The 25,631-nt window shown below is 51.4% G+C and overlaps 2 protein-coding genes across 19 annotated transcripts in view; one reads left to right on the forward strand and one right to left on the reverse strand.

The window, feature by feature from the left end:
• SMAD3 (SMAD family member 3) overlaps positions 1-18,654 on the forward strand; it is a 127,535-nt gene extending 108,881 nt beyond the window's left edge. For 13 of the 14 annotated variants that reach the window (XM_081511860.1, XM_081511859.1, XM_081511861.1 and 10 more), the window contains 4 exons: positions 6,668-6,880; positions 9,098-9,235; positions 11,645-11,789; positions 14,208-18,654. In XM_081511860.1, the coding sequence (XP_081367986.1) occupies positions 6,668-6,880; positions 9,098-9,235; positions 11,645-11,789; positions 14,208-14,331 (620 nt within the window). In that variant the 3' untranslated portion in view covers positions 14,332-18,654. The remainder of the gene's footprint in view (positions 1-6,667; positions 6,881-9,097; positions 9,236-11,644; positions 11,790-14,207) is intronic. The other variant, XM_081511863.1, reaches the window with a different exon arrangement.
• A 4,159-nt stretch (positions 18,655-22,813) lies between these two features.
• The window catches only part of AAGAB (alpha and gamma adaptin binding protein), a 73,973-nt gene continuing 71,155 nt past the window's right edge, over positions 22,814-25,631 (reverse strand). For all 5 annotated transcript variants that reach the window (XM_081511846.1, XM_081511845.1, XM_081511844.1 and 2 more), the window contains one exon: positions 22,814-25,108. In XM_081511846.1, the coding sequence (XP_081367972.1) occupies positions 25,031-25,108 (78 nt within the window). In that variant the 3' untranslated portion in view covers positions 22,814-25,030. The remainder of the gene's footprint in view (positions 25,109-25,631) is intronic.

The raw sequence follows: 25,631 nt of genomic DNA on the forward strand, positions 1-25,631 counted from the left end.
GAGGCCTCAGAGTTGTGGTGACCCGTGTGAGCCGGACCTTGAAGGACAGGTAGGAGGCTGCGCGGAGGCAGAGGAGGAGGGAAGGGCACTGCCAATGGAAGGATTGGCATGAAGGGGCAGGGTGAGCTCTGGTGATGGCTGGCAGCGTGGAGGGTTGGCTTGTGGGAGGCACAGTGGAGATGAGGCTGAGGGGGCTGGCAGGGCTGGGAAAAGAGCACAGAAGGCCACACTTACGTAGCCCCGTCTTGCCTACAGGATAAGGCAAGATGGTGGGTTTCAAGTTTTGGATGCTTATCTGATGGTGGCTTCATAATGATAAATCTGGCCACTATGTGGAATTTAAATTTTAGGAGAAATTTCTGGGGCTACCACCCCTGCCCCACCCCTCCCAAAAAACCCACTTAGGAAGCTGTAGCACTGCAGGAGGCTGAGATGAAAGCTTTAGAGAAAGGGTAGCAGGAGAGAAGGCATCTGAGAGCACCATGGGCCTGAATCAGCAGCATTTATTGACCAGCTTTAACTGGGAAGACCAGGAGGCTTCCGTGTCACTGAGGCCAGACTGCAGGAGATGAGGGACAGGGTTTGGCATGGAGGGTGACAGGGAGGTGCCTCTGCTCACCTGAGTCCTGGAAGTAGTGGGATGGTCAGGAGAGAGGCCACGGATGGAGGTGCAGCTTCAGAGCCATTAGCATGTGTGATAGCCTTGCCCATAGTGGGGTCAGAGACATGATTTTGTCATTAGATGAGTTGGAAAACCTGTCTCATGCCCACTCTTGGGGCCCCTAGGGCACTCGCAGTGTAAAGTCTCTGAGAGTCCTGCAGAAAGGAGGCTTGGCTGGTCCAGCATTTCTCCCATTGGACCACTCTATAGACCTCACTTGGGAAACACTGACAAAGGTTCGGCTGAAGTCCTGGGAGTGTATGGACACCGTGGAGAGGGAGACCCAAGGATGGACTCATGAGACATGCTTCGGGAAGAGGTTTGGGGGTCAGGTGGAGGATGGGGCCCAACAGTCGGAGGGGAGAGAGGTGCTGAGGGCAGGGGATGGGCAGGTTCTGTGGAGATGCCAAGTGAGGTGTAAGGACAGAGCTCCTCGGGGGTTCAAGGGCATCCTTTGGAGAGCAGGTGTGGGGAGGAGAGGGGGCTACAGTCCTTGGCAGTGGGCTGCAGGACAGATAAAAGGCGGGGTTGGGGCAGCACACAGACACCACCTCTGCATTCCTCTTTCACGGCCAGCATGTCCCGAACGGTAGGATGCTGACGGGCACATGGAGACTTCTCCCCGGAGACATCTGGGCATCTCAGGACACCTGTTATTTCTTGTAAAGAAGTTATTATACAAAAAGAAAGCAGGCATAGGACATCTGGCTACTTCATTTCTTTCCTGCTCCAGGCAAAAGATTGAGCCTCTGGCCACAGTAAAGCCACTTGGGGTGCCTCATGGGGGAGCCCCAGGAGTGACTGAGAGCCAGCTCAGCCTCTGGCCAGCGGCAGGCTCTGGGGAGATCCCAGGGCTTTGTTGTGCAGGGAAGGGATGTGAGCAGGTGAGGTTCCTGTTATTACACATTGTGTTGGATGAGTCACCTGGAATTTCCTAAGGATTTAGGTCAAGGATTGGAGCAAATGCAGGGGAAGGAGGGGGGAGGTGGAGAGAGATAACAAGCCAGATCCTGCCTGTGAGTAAGTTGTTCTTTGCTTTAGAGTGAGACATCTCTGGAGGGGCTTTGACTGGGGTAAGTGAGGTACCAGGGAGTGTCCAGGGGCAGGAACTGAGCTGGAGTTGAAGGAGGTGATGGTTTCCCAGAGGGCCCTGGACTGAGGCTGCCTTCTTCTCCTGCTGGGAGAAGGGGGCCATGGTGGCCAAGGTAGCAGAAAGACCCCCTGGCCCCTCAAGAGAGGGCAGGGAACCCCCTTACAGCCCAGACCTGATCCCAGGTGTCTTTTCCGAGGCCTCGTTGAGCTCTCATCTTCCATAAGCTCGGGACACCACAGGCGGACGTCTTCATGGCAGGAAGTCAACTGCTGGCTGGACCGTCAGACTCCCGGGCGTCTGTCCAGCTCTGAGACTTTTCCGTTGTTCTTGGTCTCAGTAGACTGGTCCTAGGTTGACAGAGCAGGGGTCCTTTCTGGGTAAAAGTGGGCTTATTGCCTAATCCTTCATGAGACTGGGAATTAGTGCCTGGCTGCTGGGATGACTGGCCTGGGCCGGCAGGAACCTGACCCTTAGGTGGGCAGGCGGCTCAGACACCAGGGGTGAGAGAATGTTTTCACAGCCACCTGAGCTGGGCCGTGAAGGTCGTGTCCCAGCAGATGAGGGGGACGAGCAGTCCAGGCGGTGGGAAGGTAGATGGGGCCTAGGGTGTGGAGTCTCCTTCCAAAGGGCCCAGACAGAGGCGGGCGCTGGTGCTCTGACCTTCAGCTCCGCCGCATCGGCGCGCCCGGTCCTCACCCACTCCCTGCTCTCGACGTACAGCGGAAAGCTAATTGCCCCTCTTGGGCCTCCCCCCTTTCCTTTCCCGGATTTGGATCTCTTGCACGTGTTTTTAATAGGCATCCCTTAATCCAAGTGTTGCCTTCTGGGTTTTATTCTGTTTTCTTTCCCTTAAACAAAACAGAAAGTCCATGCCAGCTTGGAATTGGGCTCAGAACCAGAGCCAGCAGTGCGTTAGGCTGGCAGGGGGCCAGTCAAGAATTAAGTGCCCCCTGCCCCTCCAGGAATCTGGCCCTCACCACAGCGGTGGGGGCTGGGGGCCGAGAGTGGCTGGAGCGGGAGGTTCCTGCGTCTGCAACACCTCTGCCCCAGGAAGAGGGATTAGCACAAACTCAGCAGTCTGACTGGGAGCAGAGCCATGTGGAGGGAAGGCCTTGGGCACATGCCATCGGCTGCCACACCAGGTGTGTGGAGTCCTTGGCCTGGGGAAGTGAAACCACTTTCCTTGGGGCAGGTCGCCCTACCCTGTCCTCCCAGAAGAGCCTGTGAGCTGCATATGTTCAGAGTTTTTTTTCCCAGAAGAAGCCTTATGTAAAATTGCTTCTGCATTTATTGGGATACTCTTGAATCCAGGGTGGGTTGGCTGACTGTATTGACTGTTGTGGGGGAGAAGTAGCCCCACTGAAGAGTTCTTTTAAGATTTAGTGCCCAGGACAAGCTTTATTTTCTCTACAGAACTGGTAAGAATTTTCTTTTTGCCAACCAGAGCCAGGTCTCATTCATGCTCCCTTTTTGCCTTGTCTGCTAGGAAGCTCAGAGCCAAGCTGAGTGCTCTTTTAGTAGCTGTCTAATTTAATCGTTAGCCTGTTTATCGTCTTCTCTTTCCCAGGGTCCTGACTTGGTCTTGTTCTGAACCATGGTGTGGATAAGTCCTTTAGTAGGAAAAGAAATGAGGGCAGACATTGCAGTTTAAAAATAAAGCACCATTCAAGGCAGAACCCCTGAGGTGGGGAGCGTACTCGGGTGGGCAGCTCCTCTGGCGTAAGTGCCTGCAGGAAGCCCTGAGGGATGATGGGAGGGGAGAGGTGAAAGGCTGGGCTGACTGGCAGCTGTTTGCAGACCACAGTAAGTGCATGGCTGGGGTGCTGCTTCTGAACGTGGGTCAGCTCGTCCAGACAGCACTCTCTGAAATGGCAGCCTTCAGACTTGGCCTTGGCCTGACGGCTCCACTCCCCAAACTACCATCTGCTTAATTATGTGTCAGACTCCTGCATCCTGTGTTTTCCACAACACTGTTTAGTGCGCGTCTGCGAGTTGCAGGGATGTTTAGATAAGGGCTCAGATCTGCTTGGGAGAGCCTCTGGGCGAGGACCCCAAGTCTCTCTCTGATTCTGAGACACCTTGAAGCCTACACATCACCAGAATGGCGTTCTGGCCCCATGTTACCCAGCGGGTGGCCTGCTGTCTTCCCTTCTTTTGACAAGTGGGCTGGGCTGGTGTTCCTGGGAGCCTGGCTCACTGCCTTCTGCCTGGACTAAGCCCAGGGGCTGCTGGACTTGGCTTTATCTTTTGAGGATGAGGACTCTGTTCTGTACTTGGCTAGGGAAGCCAAACCCAGCCCAGATCAGTCACGGCTGCCTCTTCAGGGTGACCCATGACCTTCATAGTCTGCTTTCAGTGGCTTCCAGTACACTGCAGTCACTGTTCAGACTGGGCCACTGAGGCCAGAGAGGGACGTCATGTCCCTGAGGTTGCGCAGCAAAGTCAGCAGAGCCTGCCTCTGGGAAGTGGGGCCCGCAGCACTTCCCCAGTACCTTCTGGATCTGACACGTTGCCGGGCCACTTTGAAGGCTTGGAGAGCACTTGCGTTTCTTAGGTGGTGGTGGTTGTTTTTCTTAAGCTTTCCAAAGCAACATAGCTCACATTTTAGTGAGCACATTGTTTAGAATATAACTTATCTCATTGGAATGTCAAACATCAAGCAACGCCAGAGCCGGATGTGGCTGACATGGCTCAGTCCAGCCTCCAGGGTACTGGCCGCGGGCTGTGGTCGCTCTGGCCCCCATCACACCCCCTTCGCCATTAAGTAGCCCGGACACCCTGCCTTCCCTCCTCTTCCCTTGCTCTACCCTGGCAGGAGAAGGAGGGGCAAGGACGGTTTGCCCTCTTTGGTTGGAGGTCAGGCCAAGAACAGGATGTTCTCAAGTTTGAATAACCGAAATTATTCTAATTGCTGTTGACACCATTTATTGAGTGTCTGATGTGTGCCCTGCTCTCCACTTGAATTCTCTCAGTCCATCCAAAAACAGTGCATGGTGAGAAAGGAGATTCTCCACTCGGGTGGCTAGGGGGAGATGTGGACACTGAAACTCCGAGCTTTGCTCACCAACACACAGCTGGTCTGTGTCTGGCTTGAAGCTTGGGCTCCATGACCTGATCAAACATTTAGGGCAGTGACTGTCATCTGGGGGAGATTTTGCCCCCTGGAAGACCTCTCTCAATGTCTGAAGGCCCTTCTGACTGTCACAGCTGGGAGGGCGAGATGGATGTGGTCTGCTGGCATCTAGAGGCCAAGGATGCCGCACACATCCTGGAGCCCACAGAACCCTCTCTCCCCAAACACAGAATTACCTGGCCCCGAATCTCAACAGTGCTGAGGTGGAGAAACCTGATCTAGGTGTCCTGACCCTCCGGTGACTCTTCCTGGGTGTGGCAAGTGCAGGGTGGTCACCTGCCTGCAGCTCCTCCTGTGTGTGCTGACCCTCTTTTCACCCTTAGATGGGATCCTGGATGTTGACCCTGGAAGGAGGTCAGGGCCGCATTACCCGGCAGGGAGACCTGGCCCCACCTGGAACTACTTCTGGGTTTTTCTCTCCTGGGCTTTACACACTGTCAGCGGCCTGGGGAGCCGAGCAGAAGTTCTCGTGGGCTCGCGCTCTGGGAAGTTGCCTGGCGGGCGGTGAGCAGGGGTCTCGGGCCAGGGCTGAGACTTGGTCCAGTGCACCCTCCTGGACTCTCTTACCAGCTCCCCAGAGACGCACCCTGAATGACCATCCATGTATATGTATATATGTATTAATAAGAGCCAAGGTGAATGACCCGTGATGGAGCAGTGAGAGCAGCAAACTCCCTGATTGTCCAGCACGTGGGATTCGAGGAGGCAGAGTGCAGGATGTGGTCCCGGGAGCAGTGCACAGCTGGAAGGGGTGACTGGGGTGCGGAGGGGGCAGGGGGGTCATGTCAGAGGGCAGGCACTGGTGCAAATGAGGAATGATGAGGGCCTGGCTCCTGGCCAGGAGGATGTACCCTGAGATGAGCGATTACACAGAGATGGGCAGGGGGAGGGCACCTGGGCAGGTGTGGAGCCTGGAACGGCCGGAGGTGGCACGAGTCACGGGAAAGGTGACATGGGGGTCACGTGAAGGGCAACCTCTATTTCCGGGGTGCCTACCTCTTCTGAGAACCACCCCCTCACAGGATGGCAGTTTGCTCTAAGGTGCCCTTGACTGAGACACAGACTGACAACTGGGATAAATTCAGAGTTTCCCTCAGGTGAGTGTGTGTGTCTCAGCCGCCCTGATGGATGGCATCTGGATGCGTGTGGAGATAGCTTCTCTAATCAACGGCAGGGACGCAGCTCACACCGCAGACAGCACGCGGTGCCTATGTGGTTGCAACTGCTGAGCACGAATGGACACCTAGCATCGCACCAGCCTTGTCATCTGGCCATTTCACAGGCCTGGACGCTGCCATGAGATGGGCTAGGAGTTGGCCCGTGGTCAGGCAGAACCAGAAGCTGCAGGCCCTTTTAGGGGGGCAGAGATCAGCACAGGTTGCTATGGGGACCTTGAAAGAAAGGCAGGTGGCGGGACCAGACTGCAGTGGACACTCCTGGCCTGTCTGGTGCATCTGCCCAGGTGTCTGTTGGTCCCAGGGCCTTTCAGATTTGGCCCAGCACCTCCGTGAAGACTGCTTTGACCTAAGGCCAGGCGGGGCAGGGCCTTGGTGAGCTCAAAGTAAATGAACAGTGCCACGGCGGGCGGAATGCGTCTCCCAACACCTGAGGGTTTTGCCCCCCTAGATCCTGCGAGTTTTACACAGGAAAAGGGCGGGGAGATTATAATGCCCTCCAGGAGGTGAGGAAACAGTCTTCCAGAGCATCCAGTGGACCCCATCCAAGAGCCCAGAGCCTGGGGGAGTACTCCCTGACCCAGCAGCCTGGCCTGTCTCCTCAGACCTGCAGCCTGTCACCTACTGCGAGCCGGCCTTCTGGTGCTCCATCTCCTACTACGAGCTCAACCAGCGCGTCGGGGAGACATTCCACGCCTCACAGCCGTCCATGACGGTAGACGGCTTCACAGACCCCTCCAACTCGGAGCGCTTCTGCCTGGGGCTGCTCTCCAACGTCAACCGGAACGCGGCTGTGGAGCTGACACGGAGGCACATCGGTAAGGGGCGGCCATGTTACCCCGCCACGACACCTAGCCCACCACAGCCCCCGCGGGAACCCACCGGCCACCACCGTGCCGCGCCTCCCTCACCTGCCCCTCAGGCTCTGTGTCACCTTGTTTAGGGTAAGACAGGTAGAATCCAGGTTGCCTGTTCATCCCTCCTCAGACAGAGACCATCTCTGAAAATTTGAAAGCAGTAGAGGAAGACCCTCGGATTTCTTGAGAAAGGCAACTGTGCCATTCTCTTAATAAAAATACCCTTAAAGTACTGAGAGCAGACAGGTGGATAGTCTGTCTTGGAGGAGTCATCTTTCATTTGTTCATTTCCTGTATAATTGTCCTAGGAACTTAGAAAAGGTGAAAAGATGACAGGTATTGCCCACTTCAGGATTCTTGGGCTTCCCTCGTGGGGAAAGAATCCGCCTGCAATGCGGGAGGCATGGATTCGATCCCTGGGTTGGGAAGATCACCTAGAGAAGGGAAGAGAAGAGAAGATCACCTGGAGAAGAGAAGGCTACCCATTCCAGTATTCTGGCCTGGAGAATTCCATGGACTGTATAGTCCATAGGGTCGCAAAGAGTCGGACACAACTGAGCAACTTTTACTTTCTTTCACTTTCATTGCCCGCGGCCGGGTCGGCACCGCTGCTAACACTGTCTTCTGAGCCGCAGCCCATGGTGAAAGATCACTTAGTATACGGAAGGTGAAGCCTTGATATGCGTCCCTCGGTTTGTTCATAAAATTGTCATGCTGAGGATGTTCACAACTTTGCGATCCAGTCACCTAGAAGGGTCGTAGAGATGGTGTAGAGAGGGTGGGTATTCTCAGACATTGTTCAGTGCATACACGGTGGCCGAGGGGCTCTAGAGCAAACTCAAGAGCTGGGCAGGGCAGAAGGGGTCAGGGCCCATGTGAACCAGAGCACCTCTGCTCTTGCTTGTATCGTGGGCCTTCACAGATTTCATGTTGAGAGAGGGTTTTCCAGTTAAAAGTTGGGAAGCCATGGACCAGTGTGTTCATTTTCCAGGGAATAACCTGATGCCCAGGGAGGGGCAGAGGGCACACAGCAAGTGTGTGACACAGTGGATGACATAGAGCCCCTGCCCCTAAGCCCGTACCCTTCCCAGACAGCCTCCCACTTGTTTTAAAAAGACCCGCAGTGGTATACACAGAGGTTTATTTACTCACTTCATACTTCTGTATATCTAAAAATAGTATTTTAAAAGTTACCCAAACAAACATTTTTGGTTTTTGGATCTTGTCTTCCCACCTCCACCTCTGCATCCTGCTCTTGACTGACGTAATACTGGGGCCCCCTGGGTCTGCCAGCACCCTGGGGTCTTCGAGGTGCCAAGTCCTATAGCACTGAGCCAGGCAGAGCAGGGGAGTGGGGGCGGGGGACAGCTGTGGGACGAGGTGGCAGGCCTGTAGCCGATCACCTGGTTTCCATCCCACTCCATGTCGCGCCTGTGAAATCTGGCTCCATTTCCCGGCCCTCAGGCCCTCTCCCCCCTGGAGTGGGAACAGAGACCTTCCAGGCAGAAGAGTACATCCCCTGGCTGAGCAGAGACTCATTGTTGGAGGGTTTATATAACCGCTTGAGTTGCAGGGCCAGTTTAAAAATAATTTCTGTCCATCTGGAGTGGATTTAAGAGATGAAGAAAAAGTGAATGATATAAACCTATGGAATGTTTTAGAAAAATGCATCGAGAGGAGAAAGGTGCAGGGGGTGGCGTTAATTAAGCCATGCCTGCAGTGAAGGGCTCCCAGGGTGTCTGCTGCCTGAGGAACTCTGCAGGTAGGTTGACTACATGAGTTTCTGAATGTTGGAAGGGGAAGGGACCTAGTAGTAGCAGCAACAGCTACTGCTCACCAGGCACCCATGAGGTAGGTATCCCCATCTTACAGATGAAGAAACTGAGGCTGAGTAACTTGGCTGAGGCCTGTGGCAGATCACTGACGGAGGCTACCATTAAGACTTACCCTGTGCTCTTTCCTCTCATTGTCTGCCTCCCTAGCTTTAGCGACCCAGCATCACCCATCACTTTCTGGTGGGATTAGGCCTGGGCTCTGGGTCCCATTTGCCTGGTGATGCTGGTAGAGAACTAGTCACCTGGAACTGCAGCTCTGCCTCCTGTGGTAGCTGCGGCTGGTGCTAGGACCGCTGTGTGGGGACCAGAGAGACCTGGTCCACACTAACCTGAATCTCTCTAGGGCGGGGTGTGCGGCTGTACTACATCGGAGGGGAAGTCTTCGCAGAATGCCTCAGTGACAGCGCCATCTTTGTGCAGTCTCCCAACTGTAACCAGCGCTATGGCTGGCACCCAGCCACCGTCTGCAAGATTCCACCAGGTACCACCACCTACACACCCCTTCCCTGAGGGCCTCTCCTCTGTGGTGCATGCCTGGGATGCTGGAAAGCTTTCTTCTTCCTTTTCTCCTCATTGGTGTTTGCACTGACAATCTGGAGATGCTTCACATGGGTTTTCTCTGTGCCTTGCTGTCTTACTGTGACCTCCTGGAACTTCTGCAGAACAGATGCAGCATCTGACAGGTCTGCCTTTGATCTGTGGGTACCTGTTTCCTGCCTGTGTGCACAGATGCTGAGGTAGTATGCTTGTTTGCTTCCTACTTTCCTTCCTCCCTTCCTTTCTACAGCCATGCTGGAAGCTGCAGGGGGATGGGAGGGTACAGGAAGCCCTTCTGCTGCTCCCTCAGAGTGTACCCATCAGCTGAGTGTACAAGGCAAAGACCCAAATGTGCTTAATACAAGGGAGGGTGGTGCTAAACACAAAGCAAGCAGCACAGGTCACATGCTGTTGGATCCAAGGGGAAAAGCATTTAACTGTTAGGATGGTTCAGAGAAAGCTTCATGGAGGATAAGGCATTTGAGCTTGGAAGGAGCCATGGGCCTGCACCAGTGTGGAAGGAGTAGGCATAGGGTGATGGGGGCAGGGACTGTGAGGGCGCTCCAGGCAGAGGGGATGATGTGGGCAAAGGCCTAGAGGTGAAGGAGGGCAAGGCACATGTGGGCTGCACTCTGGCTGTGGTGGAGGCTGTTTAAGACAGTCGGGGACGTGTTTAGAAAATATGATGGGACCAGGCCACAGAAGGACACTAGATCACATTTATTCAAGGGGACTATTGAGGGTTTTCTGAGTAGGACTCAGAAAGGGGGTGGCAGAATCACTTCAGAGGGTGGTGTGGACAGGGCCAGCCCTGGGTAGAAGACCAGGCAAGAGGCTGATCTTACCTAGAATCTTGCATAGAAAGCAGAGGCAGAAAGCCCCCGAGGCCCCCTCCTCCCAGGACATGCAGCTGCAAAGCGTGGACTGTGCCTGGCAGGCGGAGAGTGTGTGGCTCAGGCCATTGCCTATGGCACGAGTGTGGCATGTCTTCCTGCCTACCAAGTCGCAGATGATGGTGGTGCAGCAGGTCATGGGCAAGGTCAATTGAAGAATGCAGTTTGAGATGCTAGTGGTGCTCTCTGTTCCCAGAACATCGTGTGGTTGCATTTACAGAGCACATGTCTATCTTGGGGCTAACTTAGTCCTCTCCAGTTACTCTAGCTTTTCAGGCAAGGAGGCATGTTGAAATAAGCTCAGAGAGGTTAAGCCATCTGCACAGGACACACAGCTAGTAAGTGGCTGAGCCAGGATGAGCCTAGGGTGTGTGCTCCTCTGCTGCTCGCTGGGCAGGGGGCTGGAGCCCGCTGTGAGCCCTGCTTCACCTCCTGTCCCCTCAGAGAAGATGAGGAGAAGCAGCCCAGCTGCACTTTTGGCTTTCTGCCCACCCCTCGGCCCTCCCAGCCTCTCTGGTTCGGGCAGAGCTGGCTGTGGTGCTGGCTGTTAGTTCTTGGAATGTCCGAGCTGGGGACTCCTGAGGCCAGCCTTTCCTTTCACAAGGGAGATACGGGCTTAGAAGAGAAAGGGACCAGCCCAGAGTCACAGAGCCAGCCGAGGGGCGCAGTCAGTGCTGGCCCGCTAGTGAGTGTCACCTCAGCTCACCTTTGGGGCATTTCCGGCATGTGCTTTTTTGTCTTTTATTTTTCTGGTTGACACATTCCTGGCCCTTGGGCTGTAGGACTTCAAACAGGAGATTTATTGTATGCTTCACGTGTGCCTGTCTCTGGTTGTAATGCTGGGAGAGTTAGGCACACACCTTCACTTTCCTGTGAATGTCACCCTAACCCAGCCTTGTGCCCAGATCTCTCGCTACCCCCGGTCCCAGCAGAGGTGGATTCATCGGAGAACCCTAGGTGGAAGGTGCCCAGGACCCTCTGCTGAGCTTCCTGTTGGCATGGCAGGCTGGGCAGCCTCTCAGCTGCCCTGTCTGGTGCCCCCTCCATCGAAGGGCATGGGCTTCTGTTCCCCAGGTGGCCGACCATGCCCCACACCAAGGGGGCCTTTGGGCCCCAGCCCTGTCTCTCTGTTCCTTGGAGTCCTGCCTGGCCCCTTCACCCAGGGAAGAGCCCCCCACCTGACTGTCTCCCTCAGCCTTCCCCCTGCTCTGGGGACTAGAACTTATGGACCAGGGTTGGGCACCCCCTACACCTGTGTTGGCTGCACCTCCCTATTGAAGCAGCGGTGGCTTCAGGGTGGAGACCATGCGGGCTGCCCCCACCAGGTGGCTGAGCATGGAGTCTGTGGCTAATGTGGAAACGCTGGTCTGGGTGACCTGGGAGGTGGCTTTAACCAGGAGGGGAGCTCAGGACAAGTACGGTCTTCATCCTCGTGAACTCTGCTTCTGTCCTGTTGACAGGATGCAACCTGAAGATCTTCAACAACCAGGAGTTTGCCGCCCTCTTGGCTCAGTCTGTCAACCAGGGCTTCGAGGCCGTGTACCAGCTGACCCGCATGTGCACCATTCGCATGAGCTTTGTCAAAGGCTGGGGAGCCGAGTACAGGTGGGTGCTGGGGTGCCTGTCCTAGGGATGCAGGGACCACAGGTGACTCAGAACAGCCGAGCAGGCGCTCCTCAGAGATGAGCTAGGCTGGCCCTCTCTCCAAAGAGCAGAGGGACCAGGGATCAGAGCAGGGCCGAGTTCCATTAGATGAGGAAGAGCTGAGCGGCTTGCCCAGCGTTTGAGTTTCTCAGGCACTGGAAGCGTTTCATCCTCACAACCCTGGGTGGGGATGTTGGTTTCATCCCCGTCGTACAGATGAGGGAACGAAGGCCCAGGGAGGGAAACTGACTTGCCTGAAGTCGCATCGTTGGTGGAAACGCTGAGCCTACAACTGTGCCCTCTTGGTGTCTTCCTCATTTGTTTTGGGCAGATGGTTTTAGGACGACCCTCTCCAAGGAGTTAAGTCTCCCTCTCAGTGTTCCTTCCCTCCTCTGTGGCTCCTTCTCTGACCTGGTAATCCTGAGGATCTAGGATATTAAAACCGAGAAAGCAGGGAAGCGGGGAGGAGATGCCAGCAGTCAAAGGAACAATATTTGCTTGCTCAGAAATGATTTTCTTTCAGAATTTCACGTACTGGTTTAAATGCAGCACTGGTCAGGGGTGTCCTTGGTCTGCTCTGTCAAAGCTCTCAGACCACTCGGGGGTGGGCCTAGAGATGCCCATTCCTTTTCTCTCCACACCTGCACAGAGGCTTCCCTGAGAGGCAGGTCTGTGCGCCCAGCCCCCACTCCACGGCAGATGCAGAGGTACCCACACTTCAGCCCGAGCCAGCACCTCGCAAGTTATTCCCCCCTTCTCTTCATTTTTCCAGATGTTTGGAATCCATTTTGTTTTGCAGTCATTCTGCACCCGGGCCAAACCCATTTCAGTATTGGCTCTGGGCCACCATTTATAATGAAATCCAGATGAGCGTGACTTATGGAAAGTCAGATTCTCATTAGAGGATTTCGGTCCGTAAAATCCTCGTCTGTCATTTACCGTATTTTAGCTGCTGTTCTCCGTGTCTGCCCCACAGTGCTGGGGAACAGAGCCCTTGGTCTGTGGGGTCTCTCTCAAATCCGGGAGGTGTGAACAACTGAGCGGTCTGAATGGTCAGCCTTCAGGAGAACTTACCGCCCACTGATAACCGCCTGAGATTAGCCCAGGCCCACAGGCCCAGCCCAAGGGACATTTTAGCTCACCTCTTAGCCTTGGCTGGAATCATTTAGGCAACAAGAAAGGTTAGAAAACTAGTCTTGCTTTTTGTTGAGGGAGGGAAATATTTAAAGATGGACCCAGTGGGAAAGAGCCAGAGGGAGGTCCGTGTGTCCCTCTTAACACTCAGACTGCAGTCTGGAGGGTCGCACTCAGGCACCCGGGTCAGGCAGGAGCCCCAGGGCCGAGTCCGCAAGCCTGTTTCTAACCTTCCGCTCAGACGATGCGCAGGCCAGGCGAGGAGGGTGGTGCCCGGGGGTTGGCGGCTCTCAACCTGGCGCGGCACGCGGCCCTCCAGCTTCAAGTGCTTGGGGAAGAGGCCCTTTGTTGGCCAGAGCCTTTCCCTGGGGCCACTGTGTCACCGCGCAGGACGCGCTGCCAGCACACCCAGTCCTGTGCGGCCCACCACGTCACTGCCGCCTGGCAGCACCGTGGAGCAGCCTGACCGGCGGTGCGGCCCCTTCCCGAACAGTCTCGCCCTCCCGGGCCAAGGAGAGTAAGGTTTCATCCCTTCCTGTGAGGTGGCCAAGAGCCGGGCCCTCCAGCTGGCACCCGCGCCTCCGGCCTCAGCAGATAGCCTTTTGCTCGGTGGAGGCCTTTGGGAGCTTGCCTGCGAGCTGCGTCATCAACCAGCCCGAATTTAGACAGAGGGCTTTGGGGATAAGAAACGTGTGGTGTGCCTTAGTTTTTTTCCAGTAATTGTTCCATGGCTCGCTCTGCTCGTAAGATTTTCCAAAATAAGGCCATAGATGGGAATTCTATCAGCACACTGGGGACCGACAGCATGTGGACTCTGTCGGCGCTTTGTAAAAAAACACCCCTCAACCAGACAGACGCCCGTCATCATGGACTGCCAGGGCTGGAGGCAGGGGAGCTGTGGGTGCCCACTTAGGACAGGGGACTGGGGAGACCTTTGCTCTGGCTGGAGGTTCTCCATCAGGGGCCCATCACGGCAACCAGTGGGCCTCTGGGGCACCCTGGAGTTTGCCTTACATGTTTCTCTTTAAGGGGGCCACCTCCTTTCCCTTCCTGCTTGGAGGAGTTTGGCAGGCAGTTTCAGCAAGTTGGTGGCACCTTCTCCAGGACAGGGTCTGGCAGGGCAGGCTGTATCTCTGGTTCTGGGAAGAAGACTTTCACCAAATCAGAAGCCACTCGGATGCATCTGTGTGTGCTACTGGATATTCTACATGTCCCCCACCCACCCTTTTCTCAAATGTCTTGCAGGAGACAGACTGTGACCAGCACCCCCTGCTGGATTGAGCTGCACCTGAATGGACCTCTGCAGTGGCTTGACAAGGTCCTCACCCAGATGGGCTCCCCTAGCATCCGCTGCTCCAGCGTGTCTTAGGGACACTGCCAGAGAAGGGGGAGGGTAGGGAGGGTGGATTTGGGGAAGAGGGCCATGTAGGAGGTGGAGAAATCAGAACTCAACTCACTGGTGTCAAAGAAGAAATTTTTCTCCCTCAACCAAAGTGGCATCAGCTGTTTTCCAAAACATGAAAGCAAACCCAGAGGTGGATTTCTATGAACAGCTGTGTCTGCTGAACACGTTGGCCCTTCGGCCCGGGTCTGAAGGGTAAGAAATGGCTTCTTCTCTGGTGGCATGAGCAAACAGGTAGTATTTCACCACCTGCCCCTCCCCTGGTCCCCTTCTTTCTTAAAGATGGCGAACTGAGATGTCACTGCCCAACAGGAATTGGCCCCCTGGTTAGGACTGGAGTGTGGACTTCGCCTTGGGTGCTCTGGGCAAGGAGAAGCCTGCAGGGGTCTGAGCACACCCCGGGCCTAGCTCTCCCCTTCCACTGAGTGTTCCCAAACCCCAGCAGGAGCAGACCATGTACCTGGGCGCTGAGTTGACTTGGGGCGAGGAAGGGGCTCGTCTATCTCCACCTCTCTGAGCCTACTGATGGTGTTCAGAATCGAGCACGTAGGGACCGGTGGGAAGACACCTCTTCTTTAAAAATGATCTTAAATTTGCCCTCATTTTCAGCAGTTGGCAGGATCTGTTGAGGCTCAGTGCATATGCCACATAGTTTGTATCATCACATTAATCTCAAAAGAGATCCGAATTATGGGAAGTGTTCCCAGGAGGTAGTTGTCTGTGAGGTGTGTGAGGGTCTCCGGTCATCTGTAAGAGCTTGCTCCGCTTTCTCATGGATTTGGCTATATTGGTTGGTATAGTCAGTTGCGTTAATTAAATGAACTTTATCGTATGCTCTTTTAAACATTTGATTTGAAACAAAAAACACCCCGGTTGGCACACTGACTGGGAAACCAGAGTGGGACCCAGGAACTTCTCTCCCAAAGTAAGAAGGTTTTGTTAAGAAGACACCTGCCAGTACTTTTGGAAGCTGAAATTGACAGAAGCAAATTCACCAAGAGGGAAAGATCTCAAGCCGACAAATAAAAGGGCTATTAAAAAAATTATTTTTACACCTTTGAAAACTGCAGAATTGGTGCAAAGAGGTCTGTCATCTTTCCCCTGAGGTATGAGATTATCTAGCTCACGGCAGAGGACCGTCAGTGACAACTCTAGCAGAATGTGTAATAAGTACTGCTCCCGGTGGCAATTAGTGAGGAAACTACTATAGATTATTTCAACTGGAAAAAAAAGAGCCCTCTTATATTGACCTTTTGCAGAATACAGCAGATGGAATTGTCACTTGCAGTTGGTACTTTATTCTTTGCTGCTGTTTTTTGTATGAAATGACTTATCCCTATTTTTGCATGGTTTTCTACCAGGAAAAATAAAGGGATTTCCTATGGAAGTCCTGTATTATTCCAGGTGAAGGGAAGAAAGTTGTGTACTTTTGGCAGGTATACACCTCAAATGTGATGACATTTGTGATGCTGTGTAGAGACGCTGGGTGCTTCCTGGTGCCTTGCTCACAGGACCCTAGGCCTCAGAAGCTCCAGCCCTGAAGTCCAGGTAGGAGGGCTGCTCACCACACCTCCAGAGGACACAGGAGCAGACAAGAGTGCCTTGCCAGACCTGGACTAGTCTTCACACAGGACTGTTGTCAGAGTCCAGAGACACCACGTAGCCCCTCACTCCACCTGAGGCCAGATGCTGTGGGTCTGAAGTTTCTGCCTGGTGTGAAATGATCATGGACTGCTTCTTACAGATGCAAGAAATTGTCTGAACCTCCTGGATGTGTGTTTCTGCTCCTGGTCAGGTCTGAGACTTGTGGTATGGCTTCTAACTTCAGTTTGGCCTTGGCTGGAGCTGTCGCGGTGCCCCCACTAAAAGCCACGGGGAGCAGTCTCCGGGAGCCCATGATCTCCTGTGAGCACTTCCTACGGCACACAGCTGTCCTCCAGGTACTTGGGAGCTGGCTTCAGGTACAGCCCAGTTTGGGTGCTCTGGTTGGTCACGTCTGGCTGCATTTGGACGGCGTCTTAGAACCCACAATGCTGAAAGCTAAAGAATCCTTCTAGGAGGCATGGAGTTTTAATTTTGTTTTTTCCCAAAAGCTACTTACTTGGCCTTTTTTCTTTATAACTAGACTGCTGGAGGAGGATGGGTGAGGAAAAAGTAGGGAAGACCACGTTCAGCACCCTTCAAAAGAAAATTTGGTTGTACCTAGAGGTTAGGCTCTGGTTTCATTTCCGTCATAGAGGCCGCGTAAGTGGCTTTGAGGCATGTGTAATATTAGTGTCCTACAAGTCATAAAAAGTTGTTTTAAAACCCTATTGCATAAAGGCATTTATACATTGAAAGACAGGACAGGTGAAGGGGCAGGAGGAGGGCAGTTCTCGGGGGTGATGGCAGCTGCTGGAGAGTGCTTTTGGTGTCACTGTCCAGGCTGCAGGACATGCCTTGTTCCCCTGCCCCAGGCTCCCTGCCAGGCCACCTTCACCTTGCGGCTTGTGCTGACGCTGACCCGAGTGTAGCTATAGCGCAGGGCCCTAGATCCTGGCCTCGGCACCTCCCCCGGGAGCCAACTTCTGTTCCCTTTCCTCTCCTCCCACACCCTCCCCACTCCTAGCTTTATTTAGTACTGGGAGCCTTCCAGCGCAAGTAGGTAGCCGCCCCGGCAGTTCGGCAGTTCGGGTTACAGGCCTGTGCTGGCACGTCATCTCTGCTGGCCACCTTCCTGGCAGGCTGCAGTCCTGACATTTTGAGACAAGCCCAGAGTCAGGAGCGGGGACTTTGACTCTTAGGAAGAACAGACATGAGGGCAAGGCTGCTGGCAGACTTTTCCATTGTCCTTATGTTGTCTGTGCTGTACTTTTTTTTTTTTTTAATTGTCTGTGGTGATTTTTTTCTTTAAATCATTGTTAACGTATTGGAATGAGCTGTAGCACATATCTTGTGCTTCAGTTTGTTTTTCTCCATCTCCCCCGGCTTCCTGGAGTTTGGACATATTCCAGGGCTAAATGCTTTTACTCAAACCGCAGAAAAAGGTTTTCTTGAAGTAATGTTTGTGTATCATGCATGCATGCAAGTCATCTGGGGAGAAGGCAGAGATCTGATTTCATTTGCAGCCCCAAGCTGCCATTTCTGAGGCTCTGAGGACCTCTGCGGGGCCAGAGCTCCCATTAGGCCACTCTCTGTAGTCTGTAAAAGAAGGGAGGGACAGGAATTGGCATGCTGCTCCTAGGACTGTTTATCAAGGGGGTTACCAGTAGCAAGAGGGCGCATGTTTGGTTCTGAACGCTGTATCTCACTGTATGACTTCAAGTGGCAGAGTTGGGAGTTTTCTCCCTAATCTACATCTTTGCTAGAAGAAAACCTCAACATAGTCAAGTTGTGTCACTTTTGTGTGGTGTAGCTGTTCCCTTCTAGAACCTTCCTTCAAGTAACAGTCTTTGAGGAGTATCAGCCACTTCTCAAGTGGGTGGAAAAGCAGAAACATGTATGGATCAAAACTGAAGAGGCATCTCTGATGGGAGAGTGGGGAGATGACTTGCTATACAAGCAACCTTTCAGAAACACAGCTATCACAAAGAAAAACTCATGTATTGTGTAAACTGGATTGAGAAATTCTCTCAAGTGATCCTGTAATTTTTTTTATGCTGAAGTAATGTACACTCGAGCATTCTGGTGTTTTTATATTTATGTAATAATTTCTTAAAACCAAGACAGATATTTAATTTTTGGAAGAAAGTTGGAAACGGCTCTCCTCCCGAGGACAGTGGCTCGGGAAGAGATGGGGGCACAGCTAGCTCCAAACACTGGTGGAGGGCGCGGTGGCTCTGGGCTTGGCCCCCAGAGCCACGAACCCAGGCTGGCTCCCTGTGTGGCAGCATGTGAACACAGGCAGCTAGCTCAGAGTCAAACGCAGGCCCTTCCACAGGGGCCTCTGAACCAAGCCCCTCTCCCTTCCTAGGGGCGAGAATTGTGCAGAGGGCTGGAGCCACCTCCCCCCAAGAAGCCTTCATTCACCTTCAGTGCTGCTGTTGCAACTAGGCTGTCCTGGGCGGGACTCCTGCTTGGGTGGGGAAGAGAACGGAGGACGCTGATTGCCTTCCCTTCTCAGCCAGCCTGACCTTTTAATACCTTTGTAAAAAGCATGTATGTATTTATAGTGTTTTAGATTTTTCTAACTTTTGTATCTTAAGAGCTGAGCACCTGTTTAAGCATTGTACCCCTATTGTTAAATGTGTCCTCTCTCTCCTCTCTTCCTCCTGTAAGTGCCCTTCTAATAAAACTTTTCATTGAAAAGCAGCTGGGCTAGAAGTGCGCACTCATTCTCGCTGCCATGTCTGGGTGGAGAGTTTAAAGGGCCTGAGGGCTTCAGAGAAAATTGTCTCTGAGCCCAGGTGTGCCAGGTCCCATTCTGCCACTGCCCTCATTCACTTACTGAAGGCAACGTACGGTGCCAGCCAGTCCTGCAGTGAGAGCGGGGGCTCCCCGCTCAGGCATGTCTCCCAGCGTTGCTGTCTCCAGGCTGTCTGTCTGTGTTCACTTCCACTATTATCGGAAAGCCTCCGCAAGTGACTGACTGGAGGTCACCAGATTAGTCGCACCACCGGCATGGAGCTAAGTTTTACACTCCTAAAGAAGTAGGTTTCTGCAACTTTCTAGCTCTGATGACTTAGCTCCTGTGGAAATTCATTTTAAAATTCAAACCCCCAAGGAGAGAGAGACTTCAAAACTGCTCCCCTGGCAGAGTCATACATTGACCTGAGATGATGTGGATTAAGAAAAAGGATGATTAGAATGAGTAAACCATTTGAAGAAGGCGGAAAGGGGCTGGAATCATTCTCCAGCTGGGTCACTTCCTTCTAAGGACCTCACCAGAGTCCGCGTACTTGCTATACCAGGAGGGAGGCAGACTTCACAGGAACAGCACCTGTGAGTCTGTAGGTTTGCCCTCCATAAATGACATCATATTCCTACCTTCATTGTTGTTATCTGGCCAGTTCCAGCCTCCTGCCCATAAACAACTTTCCTCAAGGTTTTATCTAGTCGATTTCTTAGCAAATGACTCTCAGATCCACTCCTCTAACCAGCCTGTCCCTGAGCTCCACAACTTTAACTCCAGCTGCCTGTTAAACATGAGCCAGACAACACCCCAACTGAATCATCTTCCACCTTTGCCCAAGCAAACTCCCTTTCCTGACTCCCCGTGTTTATTGGAGCCTCACCTCCAGGCCTCCTCCCCACACCCAAGTCCTGAGCGTTTCTTTTCCTTGCTCCCCACGTACCTCTGCAGCCGCCCCTGTTGCCCAAACTTCCCTTTTGGAAAGGCCCTGAGTGTTTGGGTTCCCCTGGACCCTCTTGCACAATCTCTTCTCAGGCCTGCACCTCCCCCTTCCATGGCAGTATACCCAGACCACTGTATGTACCCTGGATATTCCTCCCTCACAGAGCTCGCCTACCCATGTGATTTCAAGCCACATATATGTTCAAGACTCCCAGATCAGTACTTCTAGCTCAGACATCAACCCCAAGCTTCAGACTCACATCCAACAGCCTGCTGGCTACTGGTGCATGGAGATGCCACCAGTACCTCAAGGTGTTAGTGGCTCAGTCATGTCCAACTCTTTGTGGCCCTCTGGACTGTAGCCCGCCAGGTTCCTCTGTCCATGGGTCTTCAGGCAAGAATACTGGCGCGGGTTACCATTCTCTTCTCCAGGGGATCTTCCTGACCCAGGGATCAAACCTTTGACTCTCATATCTCCTAAATTGGCAGGTAGGTTCTTTACCACTGGCGCCACCTGGGAAGTCCTACTGTCCTATACAAGTCCTTATATACGGCTGAAGGAATACCACCCAAAGTTCTGATTACCTTTCATCAAGTTATTCCAGTACTCCTAATCTGTCACCCTTTAGTCCAGGGATGGCAAATACAGAGCAAAATCACCACCACTTGCTATTTCTCTATCCATGCAAAGCACCCATCACAGTGCTGAGTCCATTCTCAGCTTCAGAATCCTCAACCCAGCTCTCTAGGCAGACCACTAATCAACTGGTGTTGGCTAGTACTGCTGCCAGATGTTCCTGGGATTACAGTCACGTCTTTTCTGCCCTAAACCCATTGGCTCCCTGATGGTCTCCCGAGCAGGCACAAAGCAGCACTCCAAGGTCCTCAGCGTCGCTTCAACTTCCTCCACCACCATTTCTCTAGCTGTACCACAGGGGTTTCCCCAACATCACCCCTTGCTTATCTCTATACCTTTATTCATGCTGTAGCTTCCGCTAAGAATTCTGTAGCCTCACCCATGTATCTACCCCGATTCTTAGCCCAATAGCTCAATTCAAGCATCACTTCCTCAGAGTCAACAGATCTCAAAGTGCAGCCCCTGGCCAGCAGCATCAGTATCATCTCAGATGTTAGAAACCCACATTCCCAGGTCCCACCCCAGACCTACTGCATCAGAAATCCTGGAGTGGGGCCCTCCAGGTGATTCTGATGTGGGCTCAAGACAGACCCGCTGCTCCAAGGGGGTACATTATGCTCTTCCCACCCCACTGGGCTCTCTCCTTCCCACAGCAGTCAAGGCTGGGCACAGCGTACTTCACATCCTGCCCAGCGTTCGACCTTCTGTGGCCTCAATTTGCTCGCCCCTGTCTCCCTCCTGAGCCAGACGATGAGCTATTAGAGAGGAGAGCCCAGATCCTTACCGACGTCTGTAGCCTCGGCCATGGCCAGAGCAGTCTTGGCACTGAGATGGGTCCCAGGCAGTGCTGGCTGCACTGAGGCCTCGTTTCAGCTCTCACCAGGATAAAGGAACAGGTTGTAGTTGCTCGTCCTTAACGTCAAGTCTGAGGCCTTCTAAAACCAATAATGAACTTCTGAGACTTTCCTGGAGCAATAGGATTGATGCAGACCATGTCTTTGGGCTTCAGAAGAAGAGATTCATCTCTCCTAAATTATGCTGCTGTTTCCACAAAGTTCCTACCTCAGGCCTCATTCAGCCCACACTTTGGACCATCAAAGCCACCTGGTCAATGAAAGAAAAGGGAGAGGCAGAGGTGGGCCATATGCTTCACAGGAGAGAACCCGGAAGGCTTTCTGTGACCCAGGTATTCTTCCCAGATTTGCAGCAGTGACGCTCAACTATTTAAGCCTATCAACACACACACAGATGAAAAAGGAGCTTAGAGGAAAAAGAAATTTTTTTCTTCCCAAACCTGTTTTTCAAAGATGCAGTCAGTTATAACCATTAGGTCCAGTTTTTGAATCAACTTTTCCAACAGGAAACACAGAAGAATAGCACATATTTAAGAACCAGACCAGGGCTCATCAGTGTTCCAACAAAAAGATCACACTGTTGCTATTACCTCTTTTCAATTCTTCACTCTGCAAATCAGAGAAACACCTCAGAATCAAGAAAGATACTTCCTATACTAGAAGAACTGTAACACACACTTAACCCTGAATAAAGACACCCAGATTAAGAGCAAGACTGGTGATGTTAATAACGGGCGTAAAATATAACTTAGAATATTTCTAAGACCGCTTCTGCAAGAGCTCACATTCCAAAGGTGCAAGAACAAATCACTAAACCCCAAGTGGAATCTAGATCAAAACTAGAACTTTGCCCTGCACAGTCAGCATGATGCTTTCAGGAACACACAGATTATGGGCTATTGTTAGGGTGTTGTTTTTAAACCAATCCTGCACTAAGGGATGCAGGATTACACCTGACCTGATTTTTCACACTTTCTCTGCCTACAGTCCCCTATAAGATGGGTATTTAATGATAGAAGGCTGTAGCTAAATTGGATCATCTGTTTTAAAAGTTTTTTTTGGGGGGGGGTGGGTGAAGGGCGACTCTTAACTCATCCAGCATTCCCGGGCACTGTCTCCATCAATCAGAACGTTCAATGAATCAAACTTCTGACCACACTGGACAGATGTTGGCTAAATTTAGCTTCGCATCAGCAAACACTCCAGCTCAGAATAGCTCAGGGAGCTCTCATCTTACCCTTAGACAGTGATTCTTCTAAGACTGTTTTTCCATGGCAGGCCAAGGCAGGGCAAGGGGCACTCCACGTGCTCTCTTAATGACCATTGTTAAGAGACTAGCCCAAGGTTGAGAGAATCTGATGAGCCACAGCAAAACCATTTATTCCCAGCTCTCCATGGCAGGAACACAAAGTTGGTTGTAGATCACATTTCCCATGTTACAGGCAGTTTGCAGTAATGGCCTGACATGCTCTATGGTCCTTGAACCACATCCCATATTACTCAGCCATCTAAGACTAGCTTCCCTGAATCTCCTGCTTCTCTGAACTAGATGTGGCCAAGTTCTATAAATAGACAGCAAGCAGACGTGGTTCTGTCAATCTTCTCATATTCTGGCAGAATAACATATTTTAAAATTATAAAAATATCTATGTCTTCATCACTCTAAAATTATTACATAATATACGATTTTTTCAGGGAAAAAAAAAAGTTTATTCTTGTCTCTCGTACCTCCCAACACTCACGGACCTTAAAACTTTGCAATCACAGCTATCAAAATATCAAATGAAAATCCAAACCAAACTTAAGGGCCCAGTTTGTGCCAGATGCTGTGTTACACAAATAGAAAAATGTTTAAGAGGGAAAAAAGCTGAGGCTCTTGTTTTAAATCCCAGATGGACAGTCCATTATAACTTGTGGTGGCATGTACATAGGTCACTTCGGATAGTCTGCAATTTCTATTGCACTATTAGCTCATGATCATGCTTCTTAAAAGGGCCTTCAGTAGTTACTACTGTACACTTGAATCTCCCATGTCGCCCAAAAGGGGCCAATACCCCTAGATAGCTGAGACTTTGAAAACATGGTATTATACACATGAATGGTGGATTATAAAACAGTGAGTCTGATGAACAGATTATTGCTATTTATGCCTAATCCAATGAAGGGAGGCTCCCCCCCCCGGCCCACATCCTCTACTAAAAAACAACAAAATCATAAGTATATACATAAGCAGGCTTTATAAATAAATCACATTTTAATCACCTGGCTTTGTTTAATCCACAAGATCAAGTTCACAGCTTTTTATAGTCTGTTTTCCCAAACCACGTGACCTAATGTGTTCTCTGAAACCTTTCATATTTTAAGAAAAACTTGTTCCCCCTTTCATTTTGCAACCCCAGAGCTGACTTTCCTTACATTCCCCATCAATGGCCAATGCAGTCACCTCAAAGAAACAGTGCTGAAATGGTGGTAAACAGTCTCAAAGACCCTCAGAATAGTTAAAGAAAAAGAAAAAAGTTATCAAGGAAGACAGCCTCCAACGTTCCCTGGAATGGCTCTTCCTGAACATCCCACTCACTGAAACCTTCCATCCTGTGGCCGCTCTGGCCAGGACCCTGGAGCATTCCGTTCCTTCTGCCATCTGTAGCAGGTTCTGCAGTGGTGAAAAGGTGTTGCACAGACAGGTCTGAAATCTGTTTCTGCTGGTGACCTATGGGGTTCACACCCACACCAGGCCAGCAGCAGTTCTCAGCCCGTGTGCCCTGAGCCAGCTGAGAGCCATGGCAGACTGAAGGCTCATGACATGCATTACGTAGTCCCTATACAAACAGAAATAAGGGTTTCATTTGCTATATTTCCCACTCTTCTGGAAACTTTCCCCCTTGGAGATCAGTTTCCCTGGAGCCGAACTCCTCAGCCCTGGAAGTAACACAGGTACTGAGGGATTCATTGCCTAATGTTTCATATGCCTTCCCACCAAGTCCCACGTAAGTGTTACTATTTTGGCAGTGATCTCTGGTGTTCAGAGAGAGAAGAGGAAACTCCCCTTGTTCTGAGGGTATCAACTGTGACAACACATCTCTGCCATCTCAAGTAGAAAACTCTAAGAAAGAAAAGTTTCTACATGGTAATACTAATGCAAAAATCTCAGGCTAGGATCATACTGATTCAATGGCCTATACAGGGAATTCCTTAAGTTTCTCTTACCCATGCCCCACCCCCACCCCTGCCCACAACTTGGTAGAGAAGGGTTTATTTTTATCCCCACCAGAGTAGAAAAGCTTTGCATCATTTATTATAGTCTAAAAATTCACACTGGTTTCTCAATATTTTCTACCAAGAGGTCAGCTACTGTATTTCAAATGAAATGCCCAGATGTTTTTTTTTTCTTTTTTAGCTAGAGACTAACCCGGGGGCCAGTGGCTGACCCATAATCTGTACTACAGCACAGACTAAATCTGCAGTTTCTTCCTTTCCTCCCACCAAAAGCATCAAACCTCAAGCAGCAAGCTCCTTGAAAGAGAAAACCAGAAAACTCCTGATCTGCAGTGATCCATATGAACACAGGGAATGCTCCTCAAAAGACTGACCAGGAAACCTTGGTGGTGGTTTTTCTTCTTTAACTTGGGCAAATCACACAGGCCTTTGAGGCTCACCCCACTCCCGTTCCTAGAACAAAAAAAATGTTATTTGAAAATTTCTCACTCCCTTACAATATACTGAGGGAGAAGAGATTTCTGCTTTACCCTCTACTAAAAACTAAAATTAACAGGACCCTATAAACAAGTCAGGCAGCCAACATGATGCTGGTTAAGTTCGGCTAAAGATGACTGGGTTGAGAAGAGAAGAATCTCAGGGAGAGAGTGCTAGGGTCTTAGTTAGGCAAGCCCTAGCATGAACAGTTTAGTGCTCTTCATCAGATGAAAGGCCTTCAATTTCATCTCTGTCTCCCCCAATTGCCATCCAGAAGGCTTTGGCCACCTGTGGAGAGAAGCAAGAAACAGATTTTAGGCAACACCTAAACTTCAGCTTGTTTCATGTCACACACAGAACTGATAAGACTTAAAATTCTATACCTTGCCCTTCAGTGCTCTGGCAAAATCTATCAAAACCCCTGAACACTCTGATCCACGACTTCTACTCCTAGACTTTATACTGAGGATATAATCAGAACTGTATACATAGGTGACATATTGGGATATGAACAAGTTTACTACAGAAGAAAAAAGGCACATGACTGAAATATCCAAAGGAAAAGTGGATAAGTAAGTTATGACACATTCATACAATGGAATACCATAAACCATACACATTTCTTGCCAAGAACATGTGTTGGTAATAACCAAACCAACCCAAACAAAATAACTAAGAGTTTTCCAGCCTAACAGCTAGGAAGGCAAACATTCTGAGCCTCAATGTTCCACGTCACTCAACATACATTGGAAAATCCTGGCTTGATGGCAGCAACTAAATATTCAATTAATTATAAGTGAATATCCAACAG

Source organism: Giraffa tippelskirchi, chromosome 7 (assembly GCF_054371585.1).
Source record: "Giraffa tippelskirchi isolate mGirTip1 chromosome 7, T2T-mGirTip1v1.2.pri, whole genome shotgun sequence".
In the NCBI taxonomy this organism is placed as follows: domain Eukaryota; kingdom Metazoa; phylum Chordata; class Mammalia; order Artiodactyla; family Giraffidae; genus Giraffa; species Giraffa tippelskirchi.